We start from the raw sequence: 17,682 nt of genomic DNA, 5'->3' as shown, positions 1-17,682 counted from the left end.
AAATTCAACAAGGGGGCACACTCAGCAAAAACTGGCAACAGGAAACGCGTCACGCTATAGTATTGATGCCTAACGTTAGCTGCCGCGAGCATCGAAAAAAGAAAGTGAAATGAAGTTAGCAGACATTGTTTTATTTTTTTAATTCTTTGCCGCGAAAACTAAAACGTTTTGCGTATAAATGAACTTATACTTTGCGACTTATTTTTCTTGCGTTACCTAGCGACAGGCCAATTCTTGCGTTCCTTCTGCACTGGGACACGACACCACTGCACTGTTGGACTACGGCAAGGTGCTCAGGTATTGGACTACTGCAAGGTATTGGACTACGGCCGTCCTGGCGCAGTTAATTTAAGGTAATGAATCGTGCTGGGACATGTTACGATCCGATGCTTCCTAGGGGATTATTGCAACTTATTTCGGTTCTGTTGAGGCACACTGGCTGCACAGCGCGCTGTGACGCAGTTAGCGATAAGAAGCTCGGTCGTGCATGTGACAGTTAGTTTGGCGTGTAATGAATCTTAGACAAGTTTGTGACGTTTTTTGTGGCCCCGCAACAACATATATCTTCTTCGGTACTCACGCCTGTCGAAAACGCGATGGGCGTTTGCCAAGAGTGATAACATGGGAGTGTGTTGCTGGCGCCGGCATAACGCGCAAGACATAACGCCGAGGAACATGTCAGAAGCTTGTAATTCGAAAAACGTCTTCTAAAGGACTGAAAACAGGCTTTGCAACCACGCATTTGTCTTGGGTGTGAGTAGAAGGCATTCTGTGAACGTCTAGCATGGTCCGGCCGGGAGCCACTGTTGCGTCCGGCCCAGGGGAAAAATTCCAACTGGGAATGTAACTGTTTCCAGTTGAACTGGTTTATGGAACAATTCCCAGTTGGTCCCCTTTGCAACTGGTCCCAGTTGGTCCCCATTGCAATTGGTCCCAGTTGGAGCCCATTGCAACTGGCCCGTGCAGAAGCCTATCAACAGTGTATTCTGCTGATGGATTTCATACAACTAAGGCAGTTCAGTTATTATTGCTTAATTCCCTAGCAAAAATTTCTAATACAAACCCTAATAGCTTATTCGGTTATTGACACTAATACAGTCTAGTTATTAGTCTAATAGGTCTATTGGAGTGAAAGAAAATGTTGCATTGTACCAGATACATAACGAAAAACAGGTAAAATTGCTAAAAGCACTTATTAGCACAGCATGTATTTTTACAGATTCCTCTTTCGAGATCTTCATCAGGTCAGCAATCTTGATTGAGAGCTTTTCGTTGACTTCGACCAAAGGACGTCCTTTTGAGAAAGTGGTTAAAAAAACCTGGGCACAAAAATACACACAAGCAGTTAAAAACAGGGGTGCTAGTTCTACCACTAAACGTTAAAGCTGGCAATATTTGCTTCCATATTAGAGTAATGTGGCTCCGCAATTACCAAACTAATTTTAGGACAGTGTGATATGTGCTAGCTCAAAATGTTTATCATAATAAAAAATGACACCACGTGACACGATGGGACAATTATAAAGAACACAAAATCAACATAAGATGTGTGTTCCATCGAAACAGTAGGCAGATATAAAGAACTGTAGACAGAAATCTTGCACAGCGTTGTCGGAAACAGGCATGTCATTGCTGCAACGCACCCAGCAATCGGCCCAATGGCACTGTACAGAAGTACTTATGTCCACTGTCAGGATAAAAAAAAAAAAAAGAAAGCACCTCATACTGTACTATAGAAGCATAAACAAGAAGTATAATTACCTCGAAATGGTAAATCGGCGCCGGGGTGAACACTCCACATCGATGCACGCTGATAGATCCACAGAGCCGCAAAGGACAGGGGTAAAACAGTTGCCTTGGGTTGTTTTGAAGTCACAACAGCAGCCATAGATAAAACTATCCAAATATACTACTGCACGAATGAGATTGCACAGGCACTAACACAATGGGTTCCTTAAAAACACATCGTTCATTCACTAACACGCATGCACGCCTCGCCTTGACATGGCAGCCGCCATTGCACACGTGCTGTGCGCAACTACGGCTGACTACGGTCGCAGTTTTATGTCCTTCCCACCTGCCGTGTTTCCTTCTCTGCGATACTGCTCTTCGATGTCAATGAATATTACGGCCTTTTATATGCGATATCAAGTTAGCAATTTAGATTAAATGTTTAACATTTACTTTATGCGCACTTCAACAGAAGATACGACACTGACGAAACTTCAGCGGCAAACAAATATGGTTGTTCGTAAGCTGACCGGGCACCGCGATCTGACAGCTGGTTTGTTAGCGTTTTTCTTTTTTTTCGCGGGGGAGTATTCTCTGTGCTGTAAACACTAGCTGTTTCCTCGACTCATCGCGACGAGGCTCAGTGAAGCAAAATTGGCAAGACCATGTAGGCGCACGTCGCTTTTGTGTATGTCGCTGAAAGATGGTGCGCTGAAACTAATGCAAACGTGCACAATCTGCTGCACAATTGTACAGCAGAATTTTTAATTATTCAGTGATTAATTAGAAACACCTCTCTGTGCAAGCAAGCGGTCCGCTAGTCTAATTTTTTCTCCATTAACTTTCACCAGTAAACAAGAGCTGCGGAATCTAGCAGTACATGTTGTATCAGACCAGCAACAATCTGCATAAGGCCAATAGGACCTATTAGTCTAATAGAGAAACTAGTAGACACGCAACACTGCTTGTAAAAGACTAATAAGTCTAATGCACACGGCCTCTTGGTCTTATAGGTAAATGAGTACGAGTAATAGAAATTTCTATTGGTGTAATACAAAACTGATGTATTAGACTAATTATTACAAACTTCTATTAGAATGTTTGCTAGGATTGCTAAAACTGCCAAACTTTATTGCTCAGTATAAGTAGGACTAGCTTCTGCGGTCTTAGCAAATACTGCATGTTACTTGCTTTCATTTAAACTTCTGGTCACCATTTCATTTGGATTCAAACTGGAACCAGTTGCTACCAGAACAACTGGCCAATGTGTAAGTTGGTTCCAGTTGCTACTGATACAACTGGTCAAAGTTCCAGTAATAGAATCCAACTGGAACCAGTTGATTCCAGTACAACTGGTGAAAGTTCCAGTTGCCTCTCTACTGGAACCATTTGATTCCAGTACAACTGGTCAAAGTTCCAGATGGATCCCAACTGGGTCCAGTCACTCCCAGTATAACTGGAAATTGTTCCAGTTGGATCCCAACTGGGACCAGTTGGTTTCCAGCTGGAACCACTTCATCCCAGCTGATCCCAGTTGGATCCCAGTTGGAAATTTTCACCTGGGGCCGTCTTTGTGTATATTGTAGCGTACCGTTGCGTTGCCCGAGGCCAAGTTTTGGAAACGCGAAGTCGCCCGTGTATTTGTGCTGCTAAATAAAGTGCAGGAAATAATGCCCGGAAATGGCGGAATGCTTGGAAATCGGATGTTTTCATATTTTATGGTATTGTTTGGGATGAGTTGGGTATTTTCTACGCCATGTATGGAAAAGCGAATTGCTTTTGTTTGTACTTCCGCCTATTCACCGCTTTTGCACGTTTCGCCTCTACACGCAGTATTCCCATAGAAGAAAGGTATTCCTATGTCTAAATACAAAAATGACAAATGCTTTATAACATGCTTGTAATTTACTTTTTTTGATGAACGCAGAAAAAGCGCGGAACGAGCTTTTATATAGATCAAAATAAATATTTCCTCATTTCACAAGGGGTCTTGCGTGCACTTTGTGAAAGTGCACGTGGCACAGATTCGATGGGACTTGACAAGATAGTTCGCAATCATTTTTACCAAATAATAAACCGATTCCACACGAAGACCGTGCGCGGTCAGCAAAAGAAGGGGGGGGGGGGGCAGCCGGCGTGCTAGCTAGCGCTCAAAATGCGTGCGCCCAAAACCGAAAACGGAAGTGATTGATGCCGACCGCTTGACGCGTTGCAGTCAATAGGTGAGGCTATTGATGAGAAAATGTATTCCGGAAACAAAGAAGGTTAGAAGATAATCTATTCTCATTGACGCAGTGTATTGAAATAGCAGAAAAGGAACACAGGTTCCTATGGCTCGCATTTTTGGATATCAAGGGAGCCTATGACAGTGTAATCCAAAAGGATTTGTGGGACATACTGGGCACTATAGATGTGGAAGATGAAGTTATCTTTTAAAAAATATCCATAAAAGTAACAAGGTGCTTATAAAATGGGAAAACAAGGTATCTGAGCCTATAGAGATACAGCAGGGGTTTAGGCAGGGGTGCCCTCTGTCACATTTGTTGTTCATGCTGTATTTACAAGGATTAGAGAAAAAATTAGAGAGGAGCGGACTTGGCTTCAACCTTTCCTTTTCCAAGCAAGGAGAATGGATTAAACAGTCATTTCCAGGACTGATGTATGCGGATGACATTTTACTTATGGCTGACAGCAAGGAAGACTTACAGGGATTAATGGACATCTGTGGTAAAGAGGGAGATAGCTTAGGTTTGAAGTTTAGTAAAGAAAAATCGGCAGTCATGACTTTTAATGATAATCAGGGCAGCGAGCATAGAATACAGGAGGTTACGCTGGAGGTGGTGGATAAGTACAAATATCTTGGAGTGTGGATAAACAATGGGGCTGAGTACCTAACGGAACATGAAAAATATGTGACGGCTAAAGGTAGCAGAAATGCAGCTGTGATGAAAAATAGGGCACTGTGGAATTACAATAGGTACGAAGTGGTGAGAGGGATTTGGAAAGGGGTGATGGTCCCTAGTTTGACTTTCGGCAACGCGGTCCTGTGCATGAGATCAGAGCTTCGAGCAAGGTTGGAAGTTAAGCAGCGAGGGGTAGGTAGACTGGCTCTGGGAGCACACGGAAATACACCGAATAGGGGGGTACAGGTTGACATGGGATGGACGTCATTCGAGGGCAGGGAAGCTAGCAGCAAGATAGAATTCGAGGAGCGATTGAGAGAAATGGCAGAAAAGCGGTGGGCAAGGAGAGATTTCAGTTATTTGTACATAAGGAATGTTGACACAAAATGGAGGATGACCAGAGAATTGTCAATCAAATATTTGTACTGCAGGAGGGGTGCAAACCAGGAAACAGCGGTTAAGAAAAAGGTTTAAGAAACAGAGAGGGGTTTATGGAAAACAGGGATGCAGACGAAATCAGCACTGGGAACATACAAAACTTTCAAGCACGAAATTGCCAAAGAAAATATCGATGATAATTCTAGGGGAAGCTCTTTGTTGTTTGAAGCCAGGACAGGAGTATTGTGGACTAAGATGTACCGAGTCAACTACCAAGGTATAGACACGTTGTGCTGTGCATGTGGAGAGGAAGAGGAAACGGCTGAACACCTCATACTTTTCTGTAACGGGCTTAACCCTACAGTGCAAAACGGGGCTGATTTTTTCAAAGCATTTGGGTTTAGGGACAGTGGAGGCGAAATAGATTTCAAGTGGGTAGAAATAACCAAACGGAGGTTATCTGATTGGTGGCTAAAATCAAGGCAAGGGTGAAATTTCACCCTCCACAAAGTACAAAATATGTTTATAATCAAGGCTAGGCGGCGTGTGCCACCGCCTCATTTAAAGGGTTCAGCCTCATCCATCCATCCATCCATCCATCCGAGGTGTAAACTCGTAAAGGCTCATGGGAAACGTTGTCTGCTCGGCACTTCCGGTTCAACTGCTGACAGTTCCGGCGCGCGATTTTCCGTTTCACGGGGCCGTTCGCGCTTGCTCTCTCTGCACTTTCATCACAAGGTATCGCGTACGCTGCAAATATCTAGAGCCTGTGATGGTCGCATGGATGACTTACCATTATATCTGAGCATAGGCAGTCCTTTAAAATATTTTTTTTTCTAGCCGAATCGACCGCACACGTGAATTAGGTATGCGTGCTGTCGCGGGATTATCATGAATGACGAGTCGCACTTTCTTGTTCTCAAGTGAATTCAGTTCGAATCAACGATGTGAGTGATCTTTTAACATTTCAATTGTGAATATCAGATTTGTGCTAGAGCCCGTCGTATACACTAACGTGTTTGCCTTTCGTAGTCCTTGATAAATCGCATTGAGCAAGCACGCACTGCTAAGAACCCTGACTTTCCTTAAAAAAGAAAAAAACCTTCCACACGTTTAGCTTTTTAAACTTTTATACCACTGATATTGTAGATGCTTGGACAAGTTGATATGACACACTAGGAATTTTATATCATTTTACTGCACCTTTATAGGTTTTGCGACATTTATCATGCATGTGTTGTTTTCTAACAACTTGCTGTCCACGTTACTGATAATATTTCACGGAACATGCTTAATAACCAAACGTTAACCACGCGGTCAGCATGGTTTAACAATGTTTTAACATAGTATCTCTTTCTGCAACTTCACCAAAACATTTGTTATAAAAGTCTAGAGAAAAATAGAACACATTTTAACGCCATCAAAGCTGCAGTATACCCCTTGTGTTTGGGACACTTTGTGATAGTTATGTAAGATATGGAACGTGAGGTATGCTAGAAGCGTTCGTCGACTGCAGTTGACTTCCGCGCATGCTTGAGTCTGCCTTAATATTCTTTCGACGCCTCTTTATAAGTAATATTGCAGCTTTGTGACCATTAGGTTAATGTTTCTCGTCTTGTGCACCTTTCACAAAATATACGAGAAAAATTACGGTCCACGCCTTTTAAATCTTCCCACTACACCTTGCTCACCTTGCATCGAGCACTAAATTAAGGTCGCTATACTTTGGAAGGTATTCGCTTAAATGTTGTTCCAAGACATTCGTGCCAAGAAAAAGCTGTGGATTGGAACCGCCTGCGCGCCTCTAATGCCTCCACTATTCAACCATGCATGTTTGATCAAATCAGTCTAGTGAAACTTAGATGTAATTAGCAAAAAAAAAATCAGATGCCTATTCCACTACTGTGCCAGCGAGGCTGCTTTTGTGGTGGGTTCTGTCGTTGGCACGAACAGAATTCACTTGAGAACAAGAAAGTGCGATTCGTCATTCAAGATAAACTTGCGACTGTGACAGCACGCATATCTAATTCACGTGTTTGGTCGATTCGGCTAGAAAAAAATATTTTAAATGCCTGCCTATGCTCAGGTATAATGGTCAGTCATCGATGCGACTGTCACGGGCTCCAGATATTTGCAGCGTGGAAGATACCTTGTGAAGAAAGTGCACAGAGAGCAAGCGCAACCGACTGACAACGCCAACGGAGAATCGTGTGCCGGAACCGTCAGCGGTTGAACTGGAAGCGCCGAGCAGACGACGTTTCCCATGAGCCTTTGCGAGTTTACGCCTCATCTATTCAGCTGCTGGGCTCTGAGAGAGTGTCCGCTCTTGCTGAACTCCTTTCTCTATGGCCGCATGCCGCACATGAAGCGGCTCAGTTGGTTCTTTATTCTATGGCAGCACGATGTAATCTGTGTAGTTGGTTCTTTATTCTATGGCCGCACAATGTAATCTGTGTAGTTGGTTCTTTATTCTATGGTTGTACAGCCTCGGTAGAGCTGGAACGGGGGATGTTAAGCGGTCACATATGTAGTTCAAAGCAAAATCGAATGCCGCCAAGCTATCACATTGTCGCTGATAAACGAAGTCTTCTTACTACTCAAAGCGTCAGTGGAGAAGAACTTGACTATTCGAAGTGTTGAAGTGCCGTAGCGCAAGCTTCAACCCTGCAGAAACACGTGTGAGTTTTCGCCGCAACCAGAGACGAATTTATTCGAAAATTTGCCTTGGTGACTCGGTGCTTTGCAGGTCGATTTTTTTAAATTTACGTGAGACGTGGCTCTGTTGCGAAGTCGTCGTTGCCATAGAGAGTGGAACGAACGTTTTCTGGATTACAAATACAGAAAACGAAGGTAAAAAACAAAGTGCTGCACGTTTAACGGGAATCGAATGAATGAGTGAATGTAACTTTATTTGACGATGTTGGCATTCACCTTTTTGTAAACCATGTGTGTGTTGCTGCAAATGAAGTGAATCAAAGTAGTCGGCGTTTGAAGACATTCTTTGTCACCGTTTCGTTTATGTGCATTTCGTTTTGTTTGCGATTGACAGTGTCCGAACATGTAATGTCACTGTTACCAACGTTTCGACAAGGGGACTCGTTCTGATCAGGGCAGCAACCGAAAAGGCAGTTGCTGCCCTGATGAAGACGAATCTACTTGTCGAAACGTGGGCTTCAGCGACATTCCTTGTTCGAACACTGTTAATAAACTTCAAGCCTTCAGCTTCTTGTCAGCCTCTCTCTTGTTCAAGTTTTGATATTGTTCGTTAGCTGTCGCAACAAAATGTCTGTCGTTTGCAAGGACTGGCAGTTAGTAAAATAAAAACGCACACATCGTCAGTAGTAGTCATAGAGATGGAATAGGCTAACAGTATATCAAGATATACCATGAATAATTATGCATCATAGTCCTGTTGAGTTTGTTACCCAACTTGTGTGTTTGTGTTGTGCCTACGTGTGTGATGCTAGCAGTGTACCGATAAATCTAGCTTTACAAGTATGCCTCAGCTTCCCTGCTTGTGCACCCTGATACTTGAAGCCAGTTTGCGAGAGATAGAGGCACCGAAAATATTGCCTGTTGGTCACCTTGGGCTACATGTTGAGCTGAAAAGGACACAAATGTCAAGTTTCCTTTCCTGGACTTTCAGATGCAGTAATCTTTTATTGAATAAATGAAAAATGTCTTCATAATAAAATTAAAGTTTAACTTTCCTCGACCTGTCGTTGCCAAAATCTTCTGTGTCATTAAGTACTGCTTAGGAAATTTGACAGTGGTATCACCTTTGAATCTCTGAATTGAAGTTTTACTAAACTTGTGCGGTCAGTAAAGTATATTGTCTGCTACGCCGTGAGTCTAATTCAACTGACATAGTTTGACTCAGTGTAGCTTTTATGCCCTTCTGCAGTGCTGCAGCTTCTGCAACCTATCCACCTAATTTGACATATCTTCTTTAATATCACTTTGATAACCTTCTGTTCTACCGCAGCTTCTTCAACATGATGACCACAGAGATCATCCGCGAACTGGGCGAAGACCCTGACAAGGTATGCAGTCGCGAGGAGCATATCGTGCTCAAGCTCGAGAATCCGTGGCCGATTTCGACGTCCTCGTCTTCATCTTCGACACTGCCAGAACTCCCGAAGGGCCTGTCCCATAACGGTGATGGGCGTCTCATCACCACCACTGCCGACGCCTTCGTGGAGAACTGCAGCTTCCTCTGTGAGCACCGTGTAGTTGGAGCGCTGTTTGCTGGCTGTGCGTCGTTTGACAAATGCAGACCGTTGGGCGCTGCAACACGGGCTGTCCTCTCCGACGTTCAAACGCTCGTAATTGTTCACAATCAGGACTTTGTGCGAACCCTGGTCGACCTGTTCCGCTCGGTTGAGGTGCTTGTCCTGCACCACGACATGCGGCTGCAGGTGTCGGAGGAAGACTGGGGCGACATTGACGGTGCCCCGCCACAGCTGAAGCGCCTCATCGGCAGCACGCCAGCGTTGGGAATGCAAAACCTTTTCCTGAGCAAGATGACTATCTTTGGCCTGCTCAGTAATTGCCCCTATGTGAGTTGCACATTCTTGGCTCATTACTTGGTGACTAGAGGTTCAAGCGTTTTTTGGTCCTGACCATTTACCCATGTTTCGGTCATTCCGGTCAAGAACCGTTTCGTGCTTTCAACGCCGCACAGAAAAAAACACTCATGGGAACTAATGCATAGTGATTTATTTCCGAAGAACTTTCTCCATTCTCGAAGCTCTGGTAGAGTGTACAATCTCCAACCATAATCATATTAGGGGTGATTGATTTCTCTAGAGTGCGTCACTGCTTCTGTCTCAGGACGCTTGCTGGTTGTCAGTAGGCAGAAGATAGTGTATTTTCATGATTCTAACGTGCACCTTTTTCGAATAGGAAGTGCGTTGAAATTTGCATTCGGGTTACAGTCTTAACTAATTATACTGATAACCAAAAATGAAACTAATTCATGTATAGTAGTGGGCTTTCATGTCCAGGCAGAGAGGTGTACTACCAAGCCTATTGCTAAACTCTGCAGACCAAAAAAAAAAAAAAAAAGTGATCTTGTGAAAATTGAAGAAAAATAAAGCAGCAGTAGCACAAAATCATTTGAAGCTGTTGGCATGAAAATTCCAGTTACTGAATGAAACTACAGTATGAAACCTTGACTATAAAGGGAACACCTATACCTGCCGACTCTTTAAAATTTGTGATGAATTTACGAATTCGGGATCGTTCTATGACTTTACGGATGTTGCATCACGAAGACGGTTGTGAACAGTCTATTCATGAAAAAAAAAAAAAAAGTTGATTTTGTCATGAAAATGATGTCAGAGGAAGGGGCAGCACTAGATTGCAAAGTATGCATATGAGAAATTGTGATGCTAATGGACTGCTAATAATACTAATTGAATCGAAAGAACGCTAATTGCAGAATACATTCAACACTCCCCCTCGTTTGTGAAGTCTGCGGCATGTTTACAAATTCTACAGTTCACAAGTTAGCAAGTATGGTTTGCACAAAAGACTTCTCGTGGGGATGCTCCCCCTTTTTCCCTCAACACTACCTCCCGAGCAGCAAGGTCGCGTGCTGCCGCCGCACAAATGCATGTTTTAACGTTGTCCATTTCTACCTCCCCGGCCATATGGAGCATTCCTAGCATTCGGGAAGAAACGCTCCCCCGTCCTCATGAGGACATTTATGGGTCGCACTGCCTGATGAAGGCATGACGGTACGTGATGCGCTTTCCTTGCAGTGGAGAGGCAGATTTCTCCCTCATGTGAATACCCCTGAACATTCTTTCCTGAAATTTTATCCAAAGCTCATAAGTAAAAATGAACAGGCATGTGCAATCGTCGGTTTAAAAATAAAGGAAGAAAAGTGACCTGCTGGTGAAACTTGTGTTTTCTTTTCTTAAAACATTAAATTATGTGGCTTTATGTGCCAAAACCTCGATCTGATTATGAGGCACGCCGTAGTGGGGACTCCGGAATAATTTGGACCACCTGGGGTTCTTTAACGTGCACCTAAATCTAAGTACACGGGTGTTTTCACATTTCGCCCCCGTTGAAGTGCGGCCGCTGTGGCCGGGATTTGATCCCGCGACCTCGTGCTTAGCAGCCCAACACCATAGCCACTAAGCAACCACGGCAGGTTTTTCTTTTCTACAGCTGTGCGAGCTGCAGACGTCATTGCACGAGATCCTGAGCCCAGCCAATCCACTGGTGAGCATGCTGCTGGCGGTGCACCCCTCCCTCCACACTACGCGGAGCCTTACTCTCGGGGAGGGTGTTGAGCGCCTGGATGGCATGACTGGCATCTTCTGGGACATCACGCGAGGACACATGGACCAGGCTAACAAGTTCTTTCTCAACCTGCGGCGCATTCAGGTTGGACTTTCCACCTCTTCACTTCCTGGTTTTGGGTTTCTGTTGTTTATTTACTTGTGTACCTAATACTGGCTTCGCTATATAGTTGGATTAGCCCATTGGCTACCAAATATAACGCATGCCTCGGGGCTCTCTGTACCGATTATTTTTGCTGCATATGGGCGCTACGCAAACTTCCGCTGCTGCGGATGCTAAGTAGTGTGTTGTTCTTTACCTGCATAAATTTTTCGAAATTCCTGTGCCAGATAGTACAATTCTAACCTTCCATCTAACTTTCTCGATGATGCGGCCATTACTTCTATGACAAACCAAAATGCTTAATTGAATAATTCACATAATTACACTAAATAATTCTTTAATTACTTTACGGCACTACATTGCACTGGCCATGCTTGAACAATGCAAAAATGCTGTTACCTGAAAATCGCAGATTGTTTTAAAAAGTGTTTTCACGTTCTCAAGTGATGGTGTCCGCAGGGAATGTCTAGTTTAATTTTTGGTTAGGTTAGGATATGGAGCTGTCTTCTACATGTCACATTGGCGCTAGTGCTGGGAACTGTGGAATGTTGCAGGCCCATAAAAAATGGCATGGTACACAGTGGTATCTTCGCTTCAATGGAATTCGCTGCAGTGATGCAGTCAAGCTTTACTGTCAGAAATGGTCTGAAAATTGGATTTCTTTTGTGCAGGTGACCACAACCCACAGCCAGACTATTGCTGCCATTGGTATCTTTGAACAGCTTACTGATGTCTCGTTAATGTTCATTGCACAAGGCACGTTGGGCTCATTCCAAGGGCTTGTTGAGAACACACTCAAGCGCCTCCAGCTCGAGCACCTGTCACTCAAGTTTGTCAAGGACGTCAGTCTTCGTGCTGTCGCCGAACACTGGCCGCGCCTGCAGACCTTGTCGCTCGCTGAATGCTCCGTCGTTGACTACGATGTCGACGATATTTTGCCAGGATCATTTGCAGGACTTGTCAAGCTGCAATTGGGATCAAAAATCACGATCCATGCACTCGAGGTGCTGCTGGGGACGGCAAGACGACTTGTTTCGCTGCAGCTCGAAGGGGATCTCCTGGTGGCGTCGTTCGTTATCTGCAGTTTGCTCTTCTCGTTCCTAAGGCTCGAACGCCTTGTGCTCGGCACCAAGCAATCGTTGCCGGCGCTGACCTTGACCGGAAATAACTTGCGGTACCTGATCAAGGCGCTGCCCGCGCTCCAGTATGTGGCGACCGACAGCTACGACCTGCGGGTGTTTTTTGAAAACTACATGCCATGGGTGACGCTTGGGTGGGGCCACTGCACGACCTGTGCCGCCGAGTTCCCACTTGTTGATGCGACTCAGAGGGAGTTTTGGCAGAAGGTAGTGACACCGTGCAAGCGGAGGAAGTGAATGGGGTGGTCGACTTGCATCCCTGATCAGAAATGACATAAAGCGGCAATCACTTGTGTCCTGGCCAGACACAGCTGTTTTTGGGACACAACATGCTCCAGCTCTGGTGTTAGAACGCTGGTGTTATCTCTGACCACCACGTACTTGGTCAGTGCAGCAGATATGGCTATACGACATTGGCTCGGCCACCTCAGTCCCTACAAACTTCCGAGCTGCTGTTCCTCTTGTGAACTAGGATTCATCTTGTTCACGGTTGTGCCTTGTGTTAGAGCTGGGTGCAGTTGTGAATGCTGTGTTAACTTCTGACAATATACCTGCTCCTTATGGCTATTTTTTTTTTTTTATTTGTGTCACTGGAGAGTATTGTACCATATTTTAAGGTTTTTCAAGTTCAAGATGTAGCGGTTTCCAGAAAGGGCATATCTTGTCTTCAGATGCAGCCTCTCTACAATGTATTTTGCATTGTGCTAAAGTGTACCTCTGTTTTTTTTTGTGTGTGTGTGTGTGTTTGCAGTCAGACATGTGTATGTTGAGTACGCATGTGTGACTCAACTTCAGAAATTGGGGCAGTAGATAGCACACTTTGTTACAACTGGTTATTTAAATGCTGTAATTATAAACAGACTGTTATTTCTATTGACGCATTTGCTGTAGTGGAGTTGAACATCCAAATGTTAGAAATCAGTTGGAGTTGATTGAATCTCACGAGCTAGACGGCACTTACTGTTAGCTATTTGACGGGATCATAGTCATATTTACAAGACGAGCAACACAGGCCAAACAAGTTTGTGCACAATGATGTACCCCATGATGATTGTGATTGTGTTTGGTGACATGTCATGTCCCAAAGTGTACCTACTGTGTAGGAGTGCCTTTTCTTGTTTATTCGTGCATATTTGTTATGATTAACTTTAAATGATATCCACACTTATAAATTAAGTGATTTTGTGTTGGAAGAAGAAATGAATTGCTGTATAACAGTGATCAGTGCTAAGCTTGTTCCTATGAATTACTTTGTGATATAATTACTTTAATAAATAGTGATTTAAACTGAAAAAGTAACTATAAGAGTGATTAGAGCTGGGGTGCATTCGTGAATGCTGTGTTAACTTTTGACAATATACCTGCTCCTTATGCCTATCTTGTTTCTTTTTTTTTCTTTTCATTTGTGTCACTGGAGACTATTGTACCATATTTTAAGGATGTTCAAGTTCAAGATGTAGCTGTTTCCAGAAACGGCATATCTTGTCTTCAGATGCAGCCTCTCTACAATGTACTTTGCATTGTGGTAAAGTGTACCTCAGGTTTTTTTTGTGTGTGTGTGTTTGCAGACACACACGTGTATGTTGAGTGCACCTGAAGGTAGACTGTTTACAAATGGGCTGCACATTGCCTCGAAGCCACACCGGGGCTTCACCGGATGGAAGCGCTTGGAGTGGTGTTAACTGCATATGTGAAGCAAATTTGTTTTTGTAGCCTTGCCTTGCGTGGCATTCATGCAAACTCACTAGAGTTAAAACTCGATCCAACAAAACCCGATTTTATGAAGTTCCCAATCTAATGAAATTTCCATTCCCCGGCAGGTAGCCATAGGGTTCAATGTTGTCATCAACCCGAATTAACAAAACTAATCGCCACCAAATCCAATTTAACAAAGTTTTTCCTGAAATAAATGAGTAAGATATGAGGTGATTTCTTTCTTATTTTTACAGAGATGTATTTTTTTCTTAAAGCATGCTCTCTAATGCTATTGCGTTAAAACATCTGGCCGCCCTAGTCATGGTCTTTACATCCGTGTCTTTGCATATCAGCAGCCTGTCATAACTTCATGTGACCTGGCCTGTATTGCACATCACCCATTGTACAAACAATTCTGTCCCCACTCGCGGACTTTTCACATGTGCAGGTGTGGGTTAGTGGCAAATACAATGTCGCGGTAGCTTTTGTGTGTCGCTACGTTACAATTTTAGATTTCGAAGGGCTGAAAAGTCCCTTTCTCAATTTTACAAACTTCCCGATTTAACGAAATAATTCGAGTGTGGTCATCGCTTAGTTAAATTGGCTTTCAACTGTATTTTGGCAAATCAGTTCAGCGGAATCCCCGGAGGTGGAGGAAGTATGAAAGGGAAAAATGTTTGTCCCCCAAATGTAGCACGAAGCTTGCAAAGGAAACCCATATGGGTTTCTCAGAAAGAACGCTTTTTGGTTGAAGAAAGGTTCGTCCTGGTCCAGGAATTTTTCCTCCACTGCGAAGCTTCCTTTGCGAGAAACCTGTGTGGGGTTTCCTGGGCCACATTTGGATGGATGACAATTCTTCCCTTTCAAGGTCACTAATGTAAAGCTTTGAACCCTTTCCTCGACTCTGCTAAGTTGCGTGCAGCGCCGCCCACCTCTTGTCACTCTGCAGTGCCCCAAAAGGAGCCAGTGGTCCACTGTGCAGTACCACACACCCAGACATTTTGCTGCTGCTAGAGCATGGCAACTTTAGCCAGGCAGTGCTGCCACTCCAAGCCCATCCGTTTGCTGCTGCATGACGTGCAATGGCAGTTGATGTGACCCTTAGCTGTGCCTTGTATACTGTGACCAACCACTGGGAAACTGACACCCTTTAGCATCACCGACTTTAGCATCACTGGGCAGCCATTTAGAAAATACAGGAGGCTGTGGTAGGGTTTACTGTAGCCCAAAGGGTCAGGTAGATGCAGCCCGCTTTTGGGCACTCGCCTATGGGTATTAATAAGAATATGTGCAAGAATAGGCAAATAGCAAGAGTTCTGGGCTCTGCATAAGTTTGCAACATGGAGGAGGTCAGCGGTTAGTAGAGCATTTGAGTGATTGTGAATCGATATCATAGTGATGCCATGACATGTTCGTGATGCTGCCAACTGTCAAAATAATGGTTAATTTTTCTCAAACCACAACAGCCTTTCGAACTACCCGCAAGTGTGATGAGTGGGAACGACCTGATACCCATTTTATTGGCTTCCTGTCATCTGCAGTGCTGTCTATCGTGATTTTGCCAGTCTTATGGTTGGTCACTTGTGATACTCTCTCTAGGGCTGCTGTATGTGGTGAAGGATAGAGAAGGGAAAAAAAAAAAAAAGATTGCAAACAGTCGGCAGAATTTCACTATCCACCGAAATTGGCATGCTGCTTAGAAATGGCAAATGTTTGGTGCACCACTCCAAATCCGCCTCACCAGCTTAGACATGTGCAGGTGACTGAAGCTGCATTAGGTTTAGATGGGCAGTTGGCAGGAGAATCTGCCTGCTGCCATGCTTATTGTAACATTAGCTCTTATACTGTGATTTAGGAATTAGTTTCCTATTGCAATGTGTTGTAATGGCATGCTCTTTAAGAGCAACTAGAATGGCACACATTTGCAGTATAGATACTTCATTTCGAGTAACCCCTGGTGAGAATCACTACAATCCAAAGTGTACATTCCAGTCAACTGTTAAATTTAAACCATACTTAGTAATGAAGTCAGTATAACTCAAGACACTTCTAGTTTGGTGACAGAGAAAAATGGCTTATAGTAAGCATTGGAATTGCATCTGTACAATGGAAATATGGTTTGTGTGCCTAAGCCCCGTATTCTCAAGCAATCCTTGACTCTTGAGTTCTCCACTCCCCTGTGTTGAGCACGCTGCGACCCCTCGACGGAAGACTCTGTGGTCAATAATTGCCATGGTGAAATGAAACAAGTAGGTTTAATTTAAACCTCTTTGTGTATCAATGAAGCACAGTGATCATTTCTCTCAAAGGGTGGTGCTGCCATCCACTTTCTTTTAGAGTGTCTTTTAGCGAGCGCATCGAGGCACCCTACTTTCTTTAGTCGAGGTGGAGTGTTGAGTGGAGGGATGTAATGTCATATTTCAGTTCTCATTGGTTGCCCAATAATATCTGGCTGCTTCCGTTAAATGTGAACTGTACTGTACCCTGGCCTTCACACATGGTTATACCAATGCTCAAAAGAAAATGTGCCTTCTGTTTTCTGTGAACAGTTACAAATACCCAGCAGTACTGCAGAGACTTATATGGCACTCTTCTGCCATTCGATCCATTGTACTATCAAGTCTCTTCAAATTCCAGCTGTGTACATAAAGCTTTTCTGATGTGCTTCTTCCTAGGTACCCACGGGAATTTCCTTAAATAAGTGACAGACAATGAGCTAGAGGTATAACTCAAGAAAAAAAAAAGGAATGCTGCAATTTTCACTAAACCTTGCAGCCGCTATTCTATCAACGTCAAGGACAGCATAAAACATAAGGTTTCCATTCACCCATGCCCTCCACCCAGAGATTCGCGGCATGATTTCATGCTCTCAACCACCGTGCTCTTGGCCGTAGTACTACAGTGTAGTAGTACCTAGGCAAAGCCAGATATTCAAGGGGCAAAACCCCTCTTTCGCACTAACTTGTACTCGTGCCTGCGCACCAACGTCTGGCGATCCCTCGAAAGACCGTCTCGTGGCATTGGCTGGTTGTGAGCGCTTGAAATACTAGGTTTCTGGGACGCCTAAAATGGACACAACACAGGAACGCTGGCTATTGCAATTTTCGTAAGCGAACATTTTGTGTTTCGGCCAGAGACTAACCTTTCTCAAAAAAGGCAAAGCTGTTCAATTGGAAGAATAGATTGTTCTGCTAGTCTGCTAATTCTGCTAGTTTTGAGATAGGTCAGTCTCTGGCCAGAACGTTGAAAGTTGATAATAAACAGTGCTTTTTTTTTTTTTTTAAGAAGGGCATCAACTTTTCAGTTTACACACACACGCACAACTAAAAAATAAATAACTTCAAGGTAGAGGTATCTATGGTTGCCGCAAAGTTATACCAATTGATAAGCTTTCAAAAGTTACGTTTTGGCCAGAGGCT

General features: G+C 43.8%; 1 protein-coding gene across 1 annotated transcript in view; it reads left to right on the top strand.

The window, feature by feature from the left end:
• Nucleotides 1–253: 253 nt before the first annotated feature.
• The window catches only part of LOC119433721 (uncharacterized), a 45,582-nt gene continuing 28,153 nt past the window's right edge, over nt 254–17,682 (top strand). The window contains exons 1-2 of the mRNA XM_049671697.1: nt 254–353; nt 8,998–9,430. Of these exons, the coding sequence (XP_049527654.1) occupies nt 9,008–9,430 (423 nt within the window). The 5' untranslated portion in view covers nt 254–353; nt 8,998–9,007. The remainder of the gene's footprint in view (nt 354–8,997; nt 9,431–17,682) is intronic.

Source organism: Dermacentor silvarum, chromosome 1, assembly GCF_013339745.2.
Source record: "Dermacentor silvarum isolate Dsil-2018 chromosome 1, BIME_Dsil_1.4, whole genome shotgun sequence".
Lineage (NCBI taxonomy): Eukaryota > Metazoa > Arthropoda > Arachnida > Ixodida > Ixodidae > Dermacentor > Dermacentor silvarum.
The sequence above is the reverse complement of the archived record's forward strand: the minus strand, read 5'-3'. Positions and strand labels throughout refer to the sequence as shown.